Consider the following 23,151-nt stretch of genomic DNA (forward strand, 5'->3'; position numbering starts at 1 on the left):
CAGATTAGAGATTAATTTCATAAATACCCTTTCTACCATGCTACAGACACTGTTATAAGCTCATTTCTTTCACAATAGGGCAACTTTCTCAGCTCCCAGATCAATCAATTCCAACAGCAGAAATGTTTTCTCAGTGATGGAATTTAATTTTAGAAACAATTGTTTGGGTTTTCAATGAAACAGCTCAAGTCAGGTACAGTGACAAGAAGGCAAGGAAAGGAGTTTAACACCATTGTGACAATCAGATGTGACATCTCCTAGGCAGTCTCATGCAACACAAAGAACCCCTGCATATGTGAAGAACAGTCTAAGACAAAAAAATCGAGCTGAAATGATGAAGAGAATGAGAAGAGAGGTTTTCACAGGAGAGAAAAAAAAAAAAAAAAGAGGCTTCTCTGAGAAGATTGAGTGCTACAACAGGTGAATAAAGATGCTTGGCTATGAAAATTAATTTTGGTACATTAATACACAGGGTGGAGTGGCAGAAGTCAAGAGTGTGTTCTGTTACATGGGCATAGGCTATAGGAGTACAGAGGAAGCTAATTACGTTGATCTTGCAACTTTCCATTTGTCAACTAAGTCCTATGAGTAGCTGTACACATACTTTGCAGGAAGCAAAGGAGACTAGCTAAAACCAACCTGAACCCTCACAGTGGTTTGGGGGACAGTTTTACAAGATTTAGTTCAGCAATACAACCTCTAATGCCCTTGCACATGGGCAAAAGCCTCTGTTCTTTTGGTGGCAGTAAGCTATTAGATTGATTCTACTGCTCCCTTTGCTAAATCACTTTAATTCCAAGTGCCTCTGCATGTCCAAAGATTGGCCTTCCACCATATGTATTTACCTGCCTACTAAAAGTTATTCAGTTTATTATAATCCTCTTCTCACAGACCTTTGTGAAGTTGTATCATCATGAATAGTACCAGATGAAAAGTTTATGTTAGGACTAAAAAAAACTGAGAGTGAAATAAAAAGTCTTTGTGAGGAAAGCTGAATAATTATGGAGAGGGATCACAAGGTCACATGAATGCTTCTGAAGAACCCCAGCTCCAAGATCAGTACAATCTTTTGTGCTTTGGAGAAGGCAAAAAAAATCCCAGGCATAATATTGGAGGGTTAAGGGATAATAACAGACTGACAAACAGTACTCAGTTGAATCAGAAATGCAGAAGATGGCTCAGTATCTCTTCCCATCATTCTCCAACTTGCCATCAAATGTTATTTTCAGTATGTTGGACTCAGTGAAGTCAGATGATCTAGTTGGTTTAGTTTGAGGGATTTTTGTGTTTTCCCTTGGGTATCTGGTACTGACTGCTCATTACTTTCCAGATGGGAAAACAGCATAAACTAAAATACCATTTCCTAACTCCAATGGGAAAAATCTAGGAAACATCTATGACACATTAGTGGAATCCAAACGTACTCCAATCAGCTCCATGCTGAGCCACTGGGAGCCAGGAGGGTTACAGAGCTATCATTAGCAAAATGGGACTGCTCATCCATTAGCTAAGCTTCTAAGAAACATCACTGAATTTCCAATGTGGAAAGCCTCAGCTAAGCTGCAGGGATGTAAGCAACAACCAAGTCTGAGAGAGCTTAACTTCTATCATTAACAATAACATTCAAAAAGGTTACAGAAGCCAGCATGACCTTCTGCTCAAACATATCCTGAGTGTGAGCATCTGCCTCTCACTGCTCCAGGCTCTCCTTAGAGTTCAGAGAAATGAATAGGTGCTTTTAGAGTACGACTCATCCAATCTATTCTAAACATTTATTTTAGGGTAAAGCAAGGCATACTGCAGAAGTTTCTAACATTTTCTATAAAGACAACTTAATGAGCTGGAGGTATCTACATCTCATTAGTTAAAAACCACCCACAGATTTCAGGGCAAAACATACATCTATGACACAAGAACCATTTTAAAACTGAATGCTGAAGTCTTCTGTAATATCACATCTTTTTTAGGGCAGTAATTTGACTTCTTGGAAAAATACCATGCTTGGTATGCAGATACAGAGTTATGTTACTCTTGGACAAGAATTCTGGCTGTATCTACCCAAAACCTTCCCTCAGTATCCTCCTTCTGTTGTTAGGTGCAGGAATCTCTCCCTGTTCCAGTAAGTATGACAGCAGATCCCACAGGACTTCTCTGAGAACTCCTCAGCACAAATAGTTTATAATGAGTGTCACAATAATAAAACTTTTTGTATCTCAGTTTTATTTATATATTCTGTTTATCAAAAGGAATAAAAACTTGAATTTTTAATGTTCCTAAATTGAAACCAACATAGATGTTAAGTATATTTCTTCTTTTTTACTTCTACATTAAAACACTTTGAACAGCTGCAAAAGGTACGTGCCTAAGTGAAAATTCTGTAGCACCATGCGTAAAAGCCAAAGCAAGAAAGGAATTCAATTTTTTCTATTTTTTCCTTTTCTTGTTTTTTAAATAAGAACAAACTTCGAATGCTTATCTGGCTTTTTGACAGTAAGGAGACTGCACTAGTATGTCATCTGTGGCGGTCACTCATTTGCTTTGTAATATAGCTTTCCTATCATGGTCTGTATAATGAAATTTAATTCCTCCTTAAGTTCATTCAGAAGTTCAAAAGAAACCTCACAAATGGGAATTACAGAAAGTATAAACTAACCTGTGCTTTTGTTGTTGTTTGAGGGCTTTTTTTTGTCATTTTTTGGTTTTGGTTTATTTTCTAAAGCAGTCCTTACTCTACTACTAAGTTTAAAGTGTATATATACATACATATATATGTTTTCTCTTAATGTAGGCCTAGCCAGAGTTAAGAAACAGCTGCAAAATCCCTGAAAAAGTAAACTTTACTGTTCTGAAACTGGGATGGAGTATCGGGATCTGCCCTTACCTTCCGCAGCACACACTTGCTGTTCTTTGCTGAATGAAGTTCCCAAGTGCCACAACTATCCCAAACAGATGGACAAAGAAATGTGGCCAACATTAAACAGCGAAGCAACTTCAACTACCTTGTTTCAACTACATTACCTCTCACACCTGCAAAACCTTAATGCAAAGCACACAAAAGAAGCAGTGTTGAACAGCTAGGAATTCAATGGTTTCTGCTTCTCAACTTTCAAACCTCTGCTTCAAAGTAGGGTGGATGGGGTAGGATCAGTAATCAGGGTTGGTAAGTCATCAGCATTTCACAATACAAAGACTAATGCTGCGACACAGAATTTTTCAGTCAGAAAATAAATGGTGAATGCTTAGAAAACAAAAATTCCTTATTAGGGTGGCAGCAAAATTGAGGGAGTTGTCATCAGAGGAAAATGTAGCCCTGCAATTTCAGGATTAGAATATGAATTAGAGCATTCTCTAGATGCCAAGCTATTAGCTCCTAGGTCAAAGACAAAAAGGTCCTCTCTGTTCAAGATTTTTGTGCTCAAAAAAGTCTTAGCAGCATCTGCTTTCTGTTGTTTGACAAGGCTGGGTTCCGAAGACTTATGTGTACTTATTCTGAAAAACAGCAGGATATAAGACTTTCCATATTAATCATGAGGATTAGAGACAGTAATGCCAGGCACAGCTAATAGATTTGGGAACGCAGAAACACTTCAAGTTAGAGCTGCACTCAAAAATCACTAGATAATGGTGGGTCTGTATAGGAAGCAGAGAGTCCTTTCTTTAAACTCACCACTAGTAGGTGTAAGTGGGTGTCATCTCTGGCTCCGAGAATGGAGAATAGGAAAGAAGATGAATAAAGAAAAATGAAGGAAATACTGAAAAATGGTGAGAAATCAGCCATATCACTGTTATTTCCTCCTAATGCACACAGCCACACAGCACACAGCCATTTATAATTGCTTTATCAATATGAGCTTTGCTGACCATTTTAAATCCAACCTGTGCCTTAAAACAGGTAGTGTACGTGCTCAGAAGACAAATAGTCACTTGAGCAGGAAAACATAAGACCAATTCAACAGAGCAGATCATACATTTTTAACCTCATAGCACGGCAGGAAAATGCTTTAAACCTGTAGCAAGTCAATGAGAAATCTTCCCTACTGGTAAGCACAATAGCAGCCATCCATTTCAATAGAAGTTTATCAGCAGTGAAACCTGACCGAGATAAATGACGAAGCTGTTGAGCCACAGCCTGCTTCTGCCTGCTGCAGGCTGCCAGATAAAATGGGAACAAAAGCTTCCTGCTGTACCCCCTACCCATCTCCATTAACCCCTGCTGATGCTTTATTATCGTCTGGGGGCTCCAGAGCAGCATAGCATGAATCAGTGTGTAAAAAATAAATAATAAAAACTCATATGTGGCACAAATAAACCAGAAACATAGCCCTGCAAGAAGCATTCCTTTTGGTAGCACTGTAATTAAATATTGGTTATAAGGAATTCCATATACTAAGGGGTGGGGGAAAAAAGCAGTATGTATGTATAATCATGTATGAAAAACTGCTTAAAAGGCAACAGAATGCAAGTACACAAAGGTGTTTCTCCTGCTTTTACCCTCCCCTCCCAATATATACCGACGCATAACAAACAAGGCAGGGACAGGGCACTTAGTCTGATGTCTTCATGTCCAATTCCAAGTTTCATCTTTTGATCCTGTCACAAATATCCTCTTCGTCGCACCTCGCCCGTGTCCTTTGTCCAAATGTAAGTTTAAGACATTTACTGAAGGTCAAATTATCTTCCACTAAACTGATAAACAAGATGGATGGGAAGAGCAGGGAAAGGGTAACAAATCTCCTCAGGATTCACGGTTGCCGTAAGAGAGAAAGGCAGTGGGAGGAAAAGGGAAGACTTGAAATGTTAGTAGTATTTTAGCTATCATAGATTTAGAAAGTAGGGAGATTTCTGTACCTACTGTAACAAAGCCAGTCTCTCATAAAAGGTTACAAAGAGGCCACATGAGATCCTGGGGAAAATTCACTAAGATTCCTCAGTAAAGAAACTCACCACTACATTTGCATTACTTAGCACATGAGAGGGAAAAGAAAAAAAATCTACTTGAAACTGAACCATTCCCTCGGATGAACACTCCCTTCTTCATCCTACAGAGCCATTCAATGCTTTATTAATTACAGAAGCCGCACTGAGCTCACGCTCCAATCTACCGCTATCAGAGGTCATAGATTTTCAACCTATTTCTGTCCCTCTGAAGCACAGTTAGCAAGTTAAGCAAGCAGCAATAGTACCTCTAAGGAAGAACACAAAGTTCTCCCTAAAGCTAATGCAACAAGCTAACAGAATAAAGACTCCCCAAACCATCAAGGAATAGAATGGCCTCAACACAGAAAAAGAGAGGCTGTATGGGTTCAATAAATAGGTCCCACCCAAGTATCCATTCTCAGAGAAAAATTAAAACTTACACTTACAGAACAGCATACTAAAGCAAACACACTGAAAGTTTTCAACAAGACTCATTCATTCCACAACAATTTACAGTTCAGTGATTTGTGGTTCAGAAGGCAATTTTCTAGTAAAATGCAGTGGAGTTCCCTTCCACAGACTTACTCAGTCTTCCTAGTAGCACATGTAAGCTTTTAACATCCACCACCACTTCCACAACTCATCACACACTGTTTGAAGAATCATCTGCTTTTGTCTGTTCTGCACCCATCACCTGCCAGTATTATGAATGGACAATTTCTTCTATCAAAAAAAAGTGTGTGTGGGAAGGTCCTGGTCACCTTATACATAATTTTCTTGATTTTACAGATCTCTGTCACGTACCCCTAAATTAACTAATAAAAAAAAAGTAAAAATCAAATCCGCAAATAAAATCCAAAAACACCAAAGAAAAACTGTGGGAGAATTTCTTCTCGGTTGTGTTTAGCCAGGCTTTCTCAAGTTTTTCTATGCATTACTAAGAGTTAACAAATGTTAACTTTTTATAAAAAGCAGCAGCAGTAAATTCATAACTCTAACACTTGGAGCCTCACAGGAAAAAAAAAAACAGTAACTAGTAATTCTGAAACCTTAAGACGATAAATCTTCTCTGACGCCCTGCACAGATCTTACATGACAACCTGGAACAAACTCATTCTGGCTCACATTGGTTTAAAAACAATGAAATGGAAACTGTCCCTGCAGACTTTGTGCCAGATCAGATATCTTCTGTCCTGCCACAGACACTGTAATGTTGGCAGAAACACTCTATCAAGCGTTCTAGCCAGTTTGACAGAACTGCAGCAGTGAGCTCATGCTTGATCGAGACGAAAATTTCTACCACAACCTGATCCAGCACTGAACAGAATTGTTATTAATGAATATGGAACCATGGTTTGAGTAAGACTGAAACGCATGAAAAATTTTCAGTGTTTTGGCAAGCATGAGAGTGGAGAACGCTTTTCTTTTGCAAAATGCATTCTAAGTCCAAGACAGTATCAGGGCTGAAGTGCCCAATCTGTTATAAATAAATTTCTAAGCACAGCTAAGACACTCACCCCCCTGCTCTTTTCCCAGGGCTGGTATAATGTTAGGTGAATTATAGACTAAAAATCTGGCTTTCAGGACAAAGAAAACTGTGCTCCCTAAGGCTCTCCTGAGGAGTGCTTCAAAGCAACTCACCTTGCAGGACTGGAGTTCCTTTGACTCCGAAGGAAAACAAGCAGTTACGTGACCTTCCAGTGCAAGACTATGACTTCACATTGACTTATTTGAAGTTATAAATAAAGAACAATTTCATAAGGCAAGAGAAGATAATGTGCTAAGTGCTGAAAATTATTTGCAATGGTAAAGACTACCTAAGGAAAGCTGTAATTCATCAAAAGAAAGGTAAATCTACCAATTAAAAGTTTCAGCAGAACGTACCAGAAAGAGAGGAAAACCCTTCCCCTCGCTGGAACCCCAACAAAACAAGGGAGATGAAAATTACAGAGGATTTGTAGGTGTACAAACATGTGAAATGGGATTTATTTCTTTAAAATATGTTCTACTGCCATCTAAGCTGAGCAGCGCAAAGAATGAGATTTCTTTTTTAACCTACAAACATTGCTCTCAGTAAAAATCATTTTTTCCTTGACAATCTAAGAACCGAGTTATTTAACAGATTCTAATCACACATTCTTAAAAAGAGAGATCTTCTACATGGATATCATTTCAGTTTTTAACACAGAAAACCAAGGCAAGAACAGTGAGCAACTTGCCCAAAGACACACAAGAAAGTGAACTGCTTCTCAAAGCACAAATCAACCATTAACCCATTGCACTCTGGGGTTATATCTAAATTTGAACACCTAGAAAAGTAGAATAACTACATTCTATAGCGCCATGGAATTAAAAATGCAGATGCAATTACAAACCTCTATTTTGTCTGTTTTGGCATCTCCCCAGTATATTTTGCTTTCTGCATAATCCAGTGCCAGTCCATTTGGCCAGCCGAGCGAGGTATTCACCAGCACAATTCTGTCTGAGCCGTCTAGTGCTGCCCTCTCAATCTTTGGCATTTCTCCCCAGTCAGTCCAGTACATGTACCTGCAAAGGAAACAAAATCCTAAGAACTCTTATTGATCCAAAGTTTCAATATTCATAGAATCATAGAATGGCTTGGTTTGGAAGGGGCCTTAAAGCTCATCTAGTTCCAGCCTCCTGCCATGGGCACAAACACCTTCCACTAGACCAGGTTGCTCAAGGCCCTATCCAACCTGGTCTTGAACACTGATAGGGATGGGGCAGCCACAGCTTCTCTGGGAAACCTGTGCCAGGGTCTCACCAGCCTCTTAGTGAACAATTTTTTCCTACTATCCAATCTAAATCTCCCCTCTTTCAGTTTAAAGCCATTCCCCCTTGTCCTATCTGTACACACCCTTTTAAAAAACCCCTCTCCAGGATTCCTATAGGCCCCTTTAGGTGTAGGAAGGCTGCTCTAAGGTCTCCCCAGATCCTATTCACACAGCTTCTTCTGAACTGCTGTTTCCTGAAACCACACTGCACATGGAAAAGTACATTTCAACCCAAATATATTTTTTTACCTAAGTAAGGATGTCCTAACCATTCAAAAAGCACAAACATATAAACACGCTGTCCCTTTACACCAAACTCCCATATCAGCCTGCCCAGCGAGACAGCATAAACAGTGTTATTAGCTAGAATAAACAGAGCCACCTACGCCACAAACATTTTTTTAAACAGGAGAATGACTACACAGGTGGTCAAAATAGAGCTGCAGTCCCTGTGCCTCAGAGACTTAACTTGAAAGAATACCAGTAATTGTCATTTTGAAGGCCCAGAAATTTATCACTGCATTCCATTATCCGCATATACAGTTAGACAGAGGTATCTTCTTTACATGACTAATATATAAAAAATGCTCACGAAAAGCTCCTCACCCAACCATGGGATCCAGCACAATAGCTCGGGGTTCTTCCAAGTCTTCTGATATCAAGATTTTTCTCATGGTCCCATTAAGCCTTGTAACTTCTATACGGTCTGTGCCAGTATCAGTCCAATACAGATTTCGGGCAACCCAGTCCACTGCAATGCCATCAGGATGTGCAATCTGTGCTGTGACAATAAACTGACTACCTGACCCGTCAATGAATGAGCGGCGGATGGCCCTAACTTCATCATCAGTCCAATAGATGTAACCTTCTAGAGGATCGAAGTCAATGGCGATAGCATGGCGGATATCCTCCAGTGGCAAAACAATGTCTGTAAAATCTGGGGTGTCTAAGGAAATTCGCCTCAAATCTGTCCGGCGCGCTAGAAGCAGCAGTTCAGTAGCACCTACATGAATAAGACAAAAACACAATCATCTTACACACTGTGCAGTAAGCCTGCAAATAGCGAACCTGATTGTAGTACAAGCTAGTCTAGCTGCCTTGATTTCACAGAACCCAATCAAACTGACGGGCACTAGAAAAGTATTCCACTAAAAGGCTTCAAATGTGAGGCTGTTCTTTTGCAGAACAAGTCAGATGTGTTTACAGAGAAAATTCAGTGGTCATTTCCATGACCAAAATGTACTATGCTGGACATGTTTTCTATCCCTGTCATTCCCTCTAAAGGTACTGAAATGGATACACAGTGACTCTGCTGCTATTTTATGCAAATAAACAGATGGCCTACAGCCTCTTACATAAAAAATTAATTATATAAATAATTTACTGACTGTTTGCTGTTGTTGATATAGGGGACAATCATGACAAACAAGGTGCATGTTTCAACAACATGCTTAGAAGCGGGGAAAAATGTAATACACAACGCCAGAAGTAAATCTCCTTTGAGAAAGGAGTCATCAGATTTGGGAACTGAAAACTGCCCAGTGACCATGCAAAGCAGGAGAGCTGTCAGCTTCTCCCATATTTGTTGTGAACAAGCTTATTGAAGACATGAAGATAAATGACAGTTTGTCTTTTAAACTCATACTGAGCTGGAGCATACAAAAGCCTTGCTGGCTTCTAGATCAAAGGTCAGAATCATAATAAATAACTAAGATCAGCCTGCACTGCAGAAGATGTTTTCACATAGGGCAACACAAGCTGTTTAATGGTACACGTGCTGGTCATCTGATCAACAACAGATGTACTTATTGTCTGTTCTAATTCATTCTCATTTCAATTTCTATTCTATGTCACTGGATTTCTATGTAATGAAGGATGAACAACCACCACACCCCATTCCAATTAAACTGGCTTATCAGTTTGGAGTCTCAGGGAGATAAGACCAGCTCAAGCCTCAGGGAAGCCTGAGCTAAGGTAAAAAAATGTGTGCATCCTAAATGCAGGGAAAGTGTGTTGCAATGGCTGCCCTCAAACAGTGAGGGCAAAGGGTTTGGCAGGGACTGATGTAGGTGTGAGGACAAAAGTGGGGGAAGGCAAGGGTGGGGAAGGTTTAGGAAAATAAATACATCAACATTGCAGTGAAAAAAAGAGCAATCGCTAAGCCACCTGCTGTCCATGTCTTGATTTTACAGAGATAGAAATAAGGGCTAGAAGGCTGAATGAGCAAAAACTAAAGCAAACAGGCTGCCGATGAAGAAAGAATTTTGGTGTCTGATGCCAAATTTCTTTTTAAAACACTGAGTAATTGCTGTTGGTGCTAGATGAAACCTCACTGCATGCCAAACTCTGGAGACATTCCAAAGCAGCCATTGCTTCATTTACAGCAAGTTTAACACATTAAAAACATCTAAGACACTTTCACACTGCTGCAAGAAACAGCACCTTTCAGCAACTGAAGTTGAAAATATTATTACAACTGTTCCTGATTGGTAGTCCACAAGGGATTAAAATCAGCTTTGGGATCCTTTTTCCTACAACACCTTGTGTTTAGAAACACATGTACACACTACCCAATTGTTCTTCTAGTGAATAACCCTTATGCATTAATTAATATCAGGAAGGGGGAACCTGTAATTACATGTCTATGCATCCTTCAAAATAATGTAAAGCATGTGACATAGTAAATGGAAAACAGGCATGTTAGTAAGATTGTTTTTATAATTACAGAAGCAATTAATCTTGTCACAGTCTATATATACATCTGTACTTATTACTACTAAGTATATCAAACAATTCAGCATCAAGATACAACCATTCAGCTGCATTATGGTCATATACAGCATTAGCACATAACTAATCCCAACAATTTAGGTTCAAGTAAGAAAGAAAACCCTATTACTTTCTTTCTTACCAACTTCATGACCATTTTATCCAACTCACCTTTTACACAAAACTATGAAAATCATATAAAAAACCCAAACAGTAATACCTTTTTAGCATTCTCTAGTAAAAGTAAGGTTGAACAAGTGCACTAACTTCAGATTTTAAACAGTTAGACAGCTGTATGTAATCTACCACATACAGAAAAAGTGCAAGGCATAATTTAAAAGTTATTTGTGCGCTCCAGCTGAAGCTGACAGTCATTTTGAAGAACCAGTGCCAGGTCCTCAGAAAGACCTGGCTGAGTATAACCATGCCTTTGCTGAAACTCACCCTTGAAATTGACCAATTGACCTTCCAATTCTTCTCAAAGATGACTCATTTCCACAGCTTCAGTATCCTGCTTTCGGGTTGCAACAATGTTCTTCAGTCAAATAATTCACCGAGTCTAAGCTTTAATTGAGCTTTGGGAAATGGCTGGCTTTCAGCTAACCCATGTTGTGCTCTGGATCCCTGAGCTAAGAATTTCATGGTCTTTTATCTCAGGGCTTGACTAACATTCCAGCCCCAAATCAAACACCCTCCCACACCCCTCCAATCAAGCAGTAAAAAGTTGAAAGCTTACTTTAGAGTTATTACCCACCCATCTGCAAACCCACACCCCAGCTGCTTAGTTAGATCACCAGTCATTCTGTTCAGAAAAAAGAAACCGAGTAGTAGAGAAGCATCTCACTCAAGGTAAGTTGAGGGAAAGATTACTCAGAATGCCTTCAGGCTTATCCTGACAATAGCAAAAACAGTAAATGCAAGAACTGGGCACGTTTATGGATTGATCTCATTACCACCTTGACAACAGTCAAGGAAAAATGGTGGTCTCAGAACTAAAGCAATTTATTCTTGTGGCAAATACCAACTATACAAAGTTTAGGTGGCTAGGCACTGACCACCACTCAGACTGCTCAAGGTATTCAGGATTGCCAGGATGTAACAGAGGCAATCGATTTTTTCACTAGTACTCCAATGGCCAGTTACGATGCAAAAGGTAAAATGTGACAGCGAGGTCTCCAGACTTCCTCACTCTGTCTCTCCAGAAAAACCCTGCCTCTAATGATGAGCATGATGGAGAACATCCTGGGCATGGAATCATACTTGAAAAAACTGAATGAAGAGGCAGGAAAAGACAATACAAATTGTGTGCCAGCATAACTGCAGTATACCAGCACTTACTGGGAGATTGGAATGAGCCATAAACATACAAAACACTTCGATTTCAAAAGGTACACAGAAGCTGAAACCAAAGCTCTGACCTCACCAGGCATATGCAGACCTGAGGCAATTTTTCCTCTAGACATCTCAAACTGCACATATGAGGATGAAGTGGCCTATACAAACACACAAGAGACCTGGAGCAGAGTTTACAGCCCATGCTGCACCCTTCTCTCTCACTACTGGTGAGCTCTACTGCACTCAACATGAGCATGCCTGTAGTCACACATGCATCTCAAATACAGTGCTGGGTTTGAGGGCACAGACCACTAGGTATGATGGGGTGTGGGCTCACAGCCTTCAAACCATGGTGTACAAAGCTTCCATGCAAATACTTGCAGGCAGAGTAAGCATACCGCTGTCGCATATTTAAAGTCAGGTCCTTCCACCTCCCCTTTGTGCGGGTCTCCCAAACAATCCTAAGCGATTTTAGGAATCCATAATTTGTTTTAAAAGCCAACCCTCCCAAACTATTCGAATTGGGAACCAAGCTCAAGATTCTTTTTAGCAGCGCCTCAAGCCATGGGATATTCAGGCTAGTTAGCAATTTTTCTAAAATCAAGTCCTTTACTTAAGACGTCTAAATATGGACATAAAAGCTTTACTCCAGACTCTTCTTCTTGAGAGCTTTAGCCTACTTTTATTAAGCACTTTGAAAGCTGGGATTACAAGCTCACGGCTGGTGCATTACATTAGTGCTGGAACTAATACTTTGCTCAAGAAGTCACTATTATAAAATCAAAATAATTTAAATCTATGTGCCACTGGAAGTCAAGGGAAGGGGGAGAAATGGAGAAACAGAACAAGCATGCAAATACATGCAACAGCATAGCTTTAAAGTCCAGCGTCTAATGCCCTGCTAACCTTCACATTAATTACATCTTCTCAATGATATACAGGCCTCAGTCATTTGTAAGTTATTGAACTTTAAAACCATCAGTGGTTGCTCAGGCTACTACAGCTACATACACACACACCCAGGAATTCATACATAAGAAATGCTAGACCTAGGACGTGTATAATGCATTCTCTATATCTGAGAGATCAAGATTATTTATGCATCCTCAATAGATTTACCACACATTTGACCAAACTATTTCTTTCCTAAATGCCTTTCCTCAATTGTAAAGTCATGATTGTCAGAGAACCCCTGAAACTATAACAGAAACAAGATATTTTTCATCTAGGCAAGCTCAACCTTAAAATTTGCCTTAGAAGACAAAAAAGCATCTGAAATCATGTATGTTTTTCTTCCCTTCAAAATAAATGAAAGAATTTGGATGTTAAATTAGCATCTTGATCTGTGCAGTCAAATCAGGATTCTGGCTATTCCTGACAAAGCAAATTACCCATTGGGCAGCCCTAAATTGCAAAAGGAAGCGCAAATTTCTGATTACTGCCTCCAGGCCTAGCAGGGAAATAGGATGTGAGCATCCACAGGTGAAATAGAATGCTTTCCTGGAAGAGAATGGCATGGCCAAATAAAGGCTGAAATCAAAGTCTTAAGGAGTGCTTTTTCTGTATGAGGAAGCTCTCCTCTCCTTGCTCAGCTGAAGTCACCACCAGTTTTCTCAGTAGAAACCACACACCTGTACTGGTAGTAGCAAATGCAGGAAATAGGTAAAATTCACTACAGGCAAAGACAGACGCTGAGCACATGGACAGAGATCAAGCATTAGTAAGAATGTAACTCCAACGATGAACTTGTAAGATGAATTTTCTCGTAAAATGAACTATCAAACAGGTCATTTAAATGTAGCTCTGCCAAACTTAGAAGAACAGTCCTATAATACCGAAAAGGAGAAATCCCAGTATGTTCTGTAGAGAGGATGATAAATTACCAGTAATACGACAACAGCAGGTAAAAGTTGCCTGGTCGAAATGCCTGGGTGCTCAGACAGGACTCTTCTCTTAGTACATTCTTAACTAAGGAATAGCTGGCCACGAAAACTGCTTATTCTGCCTCTCTCTTCTGAGGAACAGGAATTTACAAACTTTTACCTAGGCAGTGGGGGAGCCTAAGAGCTCTGCTACAAGCCCATGTCTCAGTTATTAGCTGTTTTATTTTGTAAGAGGAATAGAGATTAAGACACGAACAACCAGCCAGCATTATCTGTTATGAGCAAAATAGCTAATTGTATTCCAAGTTATTACTCTTTCCTGAAATACTACGGAGAAGTGTTTCTAAATGGAGGGTATTATATTCATAGCTCTCACAAGAAATGGTAACACTCCTCTAAGGTGCAATGAAAAAAAACCCACAAAAACGAAGAAACTAACACTGGGAGAAAGGGGAGGGAGGAAAAGATTTCCTATAAACCAAGATAATCCAAAAATGCTAGGTTGTCATGGAAACTGCTCAGGGAGGGTCAGCCAGCCTCACCTTTGGCTGCAAGGATCATCTGTCAATGCCAAGCACTGCAAACACCACAAACATACACTCAAAATTCACCCGTCAAAATCTTTTCAGTCCAGGCCAGTGCTCTCAAAAGCGCAGCACGAAATGAAGTTCCCTCCTCAAAGAGGCTCCTTTCAGCATGAAACAATGCAGTTTAGGAACCAGTCTGATTTTAATGCACCTATGATTTTAGTGCATTGAACATTTTCACCTTTCTTCACCTGTACATCACCCCTCCCCTCCTTCCTTCCTTCCCCACAGTCATGTACATGTCCTAATAGCAAATGGAGATTTAATCACTCAGTGCTTCAGGGTTTTGGCATAATAGATATATACTGAGAAGATCCAAGGTGAAAATGTTCAGTTCTCAGGGTTCAGCTCTACTTTCACAGCAGAGATAGTAAAAGGGAAGTACAAAGGGAAAAAAACAGCCTAGAGAATCCAGAACAAACCCCTCCACCCCGCACACCTGAAAAAGAGAAAATAAAACTTACTTCCCCAGGGTCACTGAGCAGCCTAAGAAAGGAAGGCAACACACAAACACATACAGATTTACATCTCAAAATCTGGTCTGTAGCTAGTCTGACTCTGTTTGACTGCTATGCTCTCCTTGCTTCCCCAGATCAGTAATTGAAGCCTTCAGAAGAAAGTCCACTGAATTTCTGCCTTGAAGAGCTCTGGAAGGTTGTACGTCACTTGCAAAAGCCCTAAACCTAGCACAGGCACCTCTCTTCAGTAAGAGATGTGAAAAAACAGCCAGAAATAGTTCGTTATTTTGGGGTAAGCTCAGTTCTCTATGCTGAGCATAAAGCTCCCTCACACTCCCCCCAGAAGTCAGCTCTGCACAGCACCAAAGTAGGAGCAATGGATCTGATGCATAGTTTGAGCAGGTTGTTTCAGTCGGGTTATGTGCTAACTCACTTCTTAGTCCAAGAAGCAGTGGTATGCAACGCTCACTGAGCTAAATAAACACAGACTCCATTTCCCCCCACCCCCTTCCCACCCATCTGTCTTTTCAAAAGGGAAGGTCAGAGCGTTTTGGAAAGACACAATAGCAGAATGGTGGTTAAAATCACAATGTCATATTGACAAGCATAAGATAAATGTTGTATAAAGTCTTTTGCACACAGATGGACAACATGCTGTAACCAATTTGCATTGGTTAACAAAATTTCTCATAAAATGGCAACTACATTTTGTGAACCAAATATACTTTATGGCTGACTGGGAACATACAATGTGACTTCTTGTGTTCAGGGAGTGGGAGAAAAGAGCAATAGTTATGAATTCTGAGACATAAGGAATGGCTGAAAAAGTGAACTGATTTGGAGTATCTCTGCATGGTAAGTTAAAGTCCTTTTCGTAAGAGAGGTTTTTGTTTGTTGTTTTTTGTCAGTTTTTTTTAATACCATTCCTCTACTTGCCCTTGGTAATTTACTTTGATACTCTGAAAGGTGCCATTCGGCACTTCAGCACAGGGCTATTAAACTGCTTGGTAGCTGGCTTCTGATATGGGGCTGAACTTGAGCAGTGAAGCAGGCACTTCTGTGATACAATGACCTGTTCTTTAGAACACAGCATGTGGGGAGCAAAACGATACAGTCCTTGGATTAAAAAAAAAAGAAAAAAAAAAGTCCTTGGCCCTTTTCCTATCAGCAATAAGTCAAAGGGAAGCAATTTCCCGCTCCAGATCTCTCCAGGGCTTGTTCCAACTGTTGTTCTTAGTCCTTCAGCCTCTGCTGCCTTACTGTTCTACCTCTGCTTGGCAAGTGACCAAACCTTCACCACTCCCCGTCCCCCACGTGGACTTTTTGTGCAACTCTGCTTTTGGAAATATGCCTGTATTGGGTAACAACTGCTTTAGGTATCTACTACCACAAAGAACTTATCTGTGAGTGCCAAGTATTTTTTAAAAAGCACGTGAATTTGTGTCACATTCTGACTAAATATGACCAATCCACAGCAGTATTGTTAAATTTTGTTCCTTGTACTGGCAGAAAAAACATCTTGTGCATGTATTGGTAAATTCTTAAAAACGATCCTGCAAGGCTAAATTGGGAGCTGCTTTTGAGTTTGTCACATAAAAGCAGCAATCTATTTTAACAAGGTTCACAGAGACACAAATAACCACACAAAAATAATCAGCAGAGAGCATGAAACAGCATGAAATTGAAGAAATCACTGAACAGTAGCTGACAAGCCTATAAGAATTTTTAAAATATAAAAAAACCACAATTTAACAAAAATTTCTATATAATTTTATTTAGCCTATTTACAGTAAGTTCTACTGCATCCTTCTGTTTCTTTCTCCATTTACTCTTGTCACGGAGAGACAATCTGCACAAAAGATGGTTATTTATGAGCAAGCTGATTATCTCCCAGTGTTAATTTTGATCCTGTTGATGTACTACAGCAACCACAGTGTCACTAGACCAATACTTACAGAATATAACACTTTAAAATCATATACCTTATCCCACAGTGAGACACTAAAATCAGTTTTGGGTGACTGCTTGCTGCCCTGACATCTTGAGTTTTAAGGCTGAACAAATTTCAACACTTCTAAAAACATGCCATTCTTTTCAGTCTTCTATACAGATGCAGGTGCCTAACTTTATGCATGTGAACTGGAAGAGATTCCAGGTGTCTATGTGTATAATAAACAGACAACAGACCTTAAACAAAAAAAAAAAACAAACAAAACCCAACAATTGTGTTTATTGTACAATCCTATTAACCAAATACTAATTCATAAAAAATAATATTAGATTCATATGAGAGACAACAGAAGGAGGTATGTATCATTTTCTCTAAGAAAAGAGAACAACAAAGCCCTCCCAAAAACTGGCAAGGAATTAATGACAAACACAGAACTGCAACCAACATTTTGTAACTGAAGGTAGCTATGAGGCTCTTTTTTAAAAAGGAGAGGGCATTTTTAAATCACTTTTACCTGTACCACAAAAACACACGATTTCACAAGTTGCCACCCCTAATGTGCACTATATAGTGAAGCTGGAAGAAACCCTTTCCCTCCAGAAACTACTTTGTGCTTAATCTAAAAGGATTTTTAAAAACAAAGCCTACCATCTTTGCAGGTCTTTCCATTCTCAAGAAGTTTCACACCAGTGGGACATGCACACTGATAAGAGGGCTTGGTAGGAGACATCAAACACAAGTGGGAGCAGCCACCATTATTAATTCCACATGGGTTTGTAGCTGTTAAACATAAATCACACAGATTAATGCTTCTGATAACGAATGACCTCATCTCATGTGTTAAGACACATACGGCATTTGAGTGGTAGAATCAGTGGCAGCAACAGAGATTAAAGAAGGAAATGATAAACACAGAACAAGTTAAAATTAATTCCAAGTGCTGAGTAGTGGGGTATTTATGGTACCAAAATGCACGGATGTTGAACGTTTCCTTTCTTGGGGAAACAGCACTTAGCTCTAAACATGAGCCTGACTTTAGCTCTGTGCTTCTCATCTTCACTAACTATTCAGCATGTCTGTGCTGAATGTACAGCATTGTATATATAACACCAAAATGCAAATAGAGTAAATTAACACAATGGTTAAGACAGTGGTTATTACACAGAGCTAGTCTTGCTTAATGTCATCTGCCAAATTAACACTAGTTTCCATTTGGGAACTACTACTTGTTAAAAATAAAAATACCACGTTGCCTAAAGTTATGGCACATGAAACAGAAAAAGGAATACGACAACAGGATAGCAGGCAGAAAAAGAGCAAGAGATGGGGTTCTGCACTTAAAAAGAACAATGTAGAGAATATTTGGTTTCTCTCTGGGTCTTTTCCCAATCTCTGCATCGGAAAAATTGCATCATGACGCGGGTGAAGCCACCCACTGCCATACAGAAAGACTAATTAAGATTTTTGCAAGTCAGTTCCAACTTGCAGTTAAAAAAAGAAAGCAAGACAGCTTACCATTTGGCTGCCTCTTTTGGCTGAAAGCATGGATATCCATGGGAGAGAAGATGTTGGAATGTATTTCACGCAGGTCCTCCCCAGAGTACTTGCTGCAGGCCAAGATTGAATGTGTGTTCCAGTCAGTCCAGTACAACGTGTCCCCAAACAGCGTCAAAGCAAAAGGATGTGGAAGGGAGCCTTTAACCACTGCTTGCCTAAGAGAGTACAGGGAAGAAAAAGAACGATCAAACATAGTTCATGCTACAGGTTTGCTTGAACACAGATTTGTGAAAAGAAGCTTTACAGTGTAAGTACTGTTGATCAAAACTGTCCATGTATTTATGGGGAACAAAACAGTGTACCTACTTAGGGGAATGACATGGAGCACAATACAGGAGTGCTATTTCCACGCTGCCTATTGATGCTGCAGTGGTCAAGAGGTACTGGCTGAAACCCATGCTGAAGTCTGTGTCTATTTTTAGCACCCCTTTAACACTCAACACCTGTAGGACTCTGTGTCACCATGTGCAAGCAGGGAGAGAGAATGCCAGATGATTTTATGCAAGCCTGACTGCTGCCTGATGATACACAACGTCCATTATATTCAGCCTCAGCAGATTTCAAACAGGGGCAGCATTTGGACAATTAACAGTCCATCCATCCATCTCCTCCAGTTTCACTCTTTTGAACCACCAGAAAAACACTCTTAATGGCAAACAGTTTCACCATAAAGAAAACCTTACTTTTCAAGGTTCATTATTATGATAATTATTAAGCTATTGTTTTTATTATAAGCAGTGACATTAAACAGAGTTCTACTGATCTTCTGCCATGGTATCATTTCTGAGCAAACTGGGTCACTGCCTGTCTCCAGGTTCATAAACAAAATTAAAGAGTATACCCATATATTTTATGTATATATACAAACACATGCTCATTAGCCATCACAAAACTGCAGCACAAACATTACTGAAGACAGTTTTTCCACGTTCTTGTGATGTAGAAACTAATTATCTGTACCCAGGTTCCCCAGAACTAGAATTAAGTAGCTCACTACTTATGGTTATTTTATTCACAATCACAGAAAAACTTCAGATGGAGAGGACCATGGAGGTCCTCTGGACCAACACCCTTTTCAAAGCAGGGCCACACAAGTACCATTTACACAAGCACTTCTTCCCACATCCTTTCTTCTTAACTGCATGAGTGCATGTGCGTTCCCATGTACACAAGCTCCCATGGAATAGTGGAGATCACCATCCTTCCCCCAGACTGAAAGCATGAAGGACTGGCAGACAGCTCTACTACTCCTTCAATATAGGGTACACCATGAACACCAGCCTCATATTTTTGCAGGGAAGAGAGTCATTATCTGTGTATTTACTGAGAAAACACCCCCACACCGTATGCATCACTTCTGGAAAGAAGTTGGCAACCCAAGCGGTTTAGTAGAGGACAAAAATACTCTTTATTTTCCAAATATTTTCTGTTAAAATATAACAGAAGTGCATATTAAAGCAAGAAACTTGAAGGTGCCTTCTGCCAACGATTCCAAGTACAAAGAGACTGCAGTCATTACTGCTCTTTCACCTTAGCTTCTGGAAAAAGATGTATTATCTTTAAAGCTTCTATTTTTTTCTCCTCCTAAGAAACACACATATACATTCCCTTACTTGTCATTCTAGTGTTCCGATTCTGCACCAAACAATTTTTTATTTCTTGGTATTTTGCACTCAAAAGTAGGACACACTATCTTTTCTTTCTTATCTCTGTCTGGAGTCAGGTATATATTTGCTTTTAATTAAATGCACCAACTAAGCATCTTACAAAAGACTATTGTAATATAATTTACAGCTTAAACCTACCAGCCAAAAAGAGAACCCAGAATGACACAACACACTCCCCTACTAAGAATAAAGACATTCTAATTCTGTAAACCATTTTTCTACCAGCCCCACCCCCAAACCCTAAATGCCTTCAGATTTTAATAATTTTAGTTTAGAGCAGGCTTGGAGACTATCTAAACTCTTTATGACAAATTGATGACATTTGTCACATGGGACAGAAGCAAAGTAAGTCCAAAGCTCTCACTCTAACTGAACCTGCACCAAAGACAGCATTCCCATGCACAAGAAAAGTCACGTTTTTTATGAAGCATTCTGACTTATCTTGCTATTTACTTTAAAAAAAAAAATCCAGCAAAACAGAGGAATTTTAAATGTGATTAGTACCCACCATTCCTAGTGGGAATAAATCTTTGAGTACAATAGATGCTGCTACACATGCCGAACTTTCAGACAACCATCTATTCATGTGACAATGCATAAAGTGAACTATGACCCTTATTTAAACCAGCCCTTATCTGGAAAGATTCAGGAGCACTGCACTCGAATGCAGCATCAGCCACAGTCCTGAAGCAATTACTCTTAAACTCGTATCATTTCTCTGAGCAGATGTAAGGTGCCATCACATGAAAACGGCTCTGGGCTCAAATACAACAGCATGTATTCATTAAGATGAGTATTACCAGTAACACATACTTCATATCCCTTGTTTCCAAACAAGAAGATAGCTCACTTCCAATCAGCAAAACCTAGAAGGGCTCTTCTCCCTCCAAACATCCTCCACAGGCTGCACTTGTAGCCTTGCTGAACGGCAGCCAGCAGCTAAACGTGTGTCAGCACGGAAGCAGGGGCTGAACTGGGCTAAACAAGCCTTCACAGCCTAATAGTGAATGGGGTGAAAGGGCTGGAAAGCAGAGGTGCTAAAAAACAGGGAAAGGGAGAGTGTGCAAGAAATCACCTGTTGGTTGGTCTGAAGCAGTTACCCATTAGTACAACCCGCATTAGGAACTGCAGAGCTCTGGTTTTGGCTGGTAAGAAGAGGAGCCCTGACTTCTGCCTTGAGCAGTAATTTATTAAATACACCCAGTTGAATGAAGAGGACCAGAACACCACGCATAGTACTCAACTACTGCCCAGAGCTGATAGAAGCAGGCGCTTCCCACCTCCAGGGTGCTATACAGGCACCCATGCAGAGTCAGGGATCAGCCAGGTCCCCATGTTTCTGGCTTCACCAACAGTCACCAACCTGGGTACCAGGTATAGCACTGCAGCTGTAACTAACGTGACCCGACAGCCCTTTGGTGGCAACTACCTTCAGCCCAGGCTTGATTAGAATAAGTGGTACAACAACAAAAGGCACTACATCATATTAACCCTTCACTAAGCTCTTCAGTTCCTTCAAACTTGTATCATTAGTCTTGTTAAAAAATGACACCAAAACTGAGGAAAAGGAGTAATGTTATTCATTCAGGAGACATCTATAGGGCTTCAGCAACATGCAAATTGGCTACATATTAGATGGCACTAAGCACACACTAACTCTAATAATCTTCTCTGAGCCAAGCATATGATCACCCAAATTTGCCTTAAAAATCTTGATGGCAATTCACCTTTAAAGCATTACCATCTCTACACTGTTCAGTTGGCTGGGAAGGAAATGCAGAAGAGGACAGCAGAGAAAGGTGGTGAAAACAGAAAAAGAGAAGACAATCAGTTTCCACAGATATTAAATTCCATCTGTGTTGTGTATCACAATTTCCTAAATACAACTATTTATAGTATCATCATAGTAATCAGAGATGCTATTACAATAAAAACTTGTTACAGTCAAGCATTTTTTACTGCCTGAAGAAATGTAGATCCAATTTAAATACATTCACCTTTGTTCTATTCTTACACTGTTATAGAGGCCTGTGAAATACTTTGTGAAGATAAAGGTAATAAGTAATAAACAAGTTAAAGCAGGCATTACAAAAGGGGCTACTGAACTCTGAAATGGAATACATAAAAATTCATGGACAATCTATCCAGTTTTATACTAACAATGACAAAAAAGTTCCTGCTTCAGGATAATATGCATTTCAGACAAAGACTAAACGCACTTGAAATAAAAATTAACAGTAAAATGACTAAAAGATTAACTTTAAATTCATATCCTTCAACTAGAATTTTCTCAGTTTGCCTTTATTTCTTTTTTTTCAGCAATACTAACATTCAAATCCAAAGCTAGAGGATAGTGATGAAATTAAATTTTTCACACCAAAAGACATCAAAAATCAAGATAATGTAGAATATCATCAAAATAATTTTTCCACTAGAATTTAACAGATGTTCTATATAGAAACATAATAGCATTTCTCCAGAAAGATAAACAAGCACACACTTTCCATTAACCAAATGTCTTCTATTCTGGCTGCCTTAGTTCTCTGATGTCAAACGCTGATGAGAACACCTGCAGAAAACCTAGTGTGACTCAGCCAGCCTGGCCTGTACTTCTCTCAGTCATTAACATTCCAGCTTCACAGTAGCACAACTCCTTTCAGGTGACCTCTGAGGTTGCCTGCACTCAGTTTCCAAGGCAGGTAAATTTATGTTCCAATTCATTTCTCCAGTGTCTCTCTGGAGGATCCCGTATCTGTTACAATCTCCTACATTATCAGAAAGGGAAAAAAAAAAAAGCCTCCTCTTGTATCAGTCTTTGTAATCCCATTTCAAATACAACTGAAGACTGGAGGGGAAAAAATGAAGGTAATTCATCTTAATATTTCATACTTAATACTGTAGCAAAATTTACCATATTGGTATCCAATGACAATACAGTCTTACAGAGCTAGAAAATTCATACCAACCAGATGTAACTAGCTGATTATCTATATATTGTTGAAAAAGTCTTTAAGGGATGTTTGTATCTGCATTTACTGAATTTTAGTTTATTTTTCTTCTTATGCTACGCCAGATCAATTTCCAGTTAAAGACACCTGAGGGCCACATTCTTATCAGACCTAGTTTTTCTTTTCCTCTTGGTGCAAGAAAAACAAAACAGAAAGTTGTTATGTGGCGATTATCATCACATCTTCCTTCATGAGGGATTAAAAAAATGTAAAGACCCATCTTC

The 23,151-nt window shown here is 39.5% G+C and overlaps 1 protein-coding gene across 2 annotated transcripts in view; it reads right to left on the minus strand.

The window, feature by feature from the left end:
• Positions 1–23,151, minus strand: part of LRP6 (LDL receptor related protein 6) — a 127,764-nt gene that overhangs the window by 45,242 nt on the left and 59,371 nt on the right. For both annotated transcript variants that reach the window (XM_061476347.1, XM_061476346.1), the window contains exons 4-7: positions 18,211–18,407; positions 17,344–17,475; positions 8,319–8,715; positions 7,293–7,464 (exon numbers count right to left, since the gene is read on the minus strand). In XM_061476347.1, coding sequence (XP_061332331.1) covers positions 7,293–7,464; positions 8,319–8,715; positions 17,344–17,475; positions 18,211–18,407 — 898 coding nt within the window. The remainder of the gene's footprint in view (positions 1–7,292; positions 7,465–8,318; positions 8,716–17,343; positions 17,476–18,210; positions 18,408–23,151) is intronic.

Source organism: Pezoporus flaviventris, unplaced genomic scaffold, assembly GCF_033815535.1.
Source record: "Pezoporus flaviventris isolate CSIRO_AGI_PZ_B2104156 unplaced genomic scaffold, CSIRO_AGI_Pfla_v1 ptg000096l, whole genome shotgun sequence".
Classification (NCBI taxonomy): Eukaryota; Metazoa; Chordata; class Aves; order Psittaciformes; family Psittacidae; genus Pezoporus; species Pezoporus flaviventris.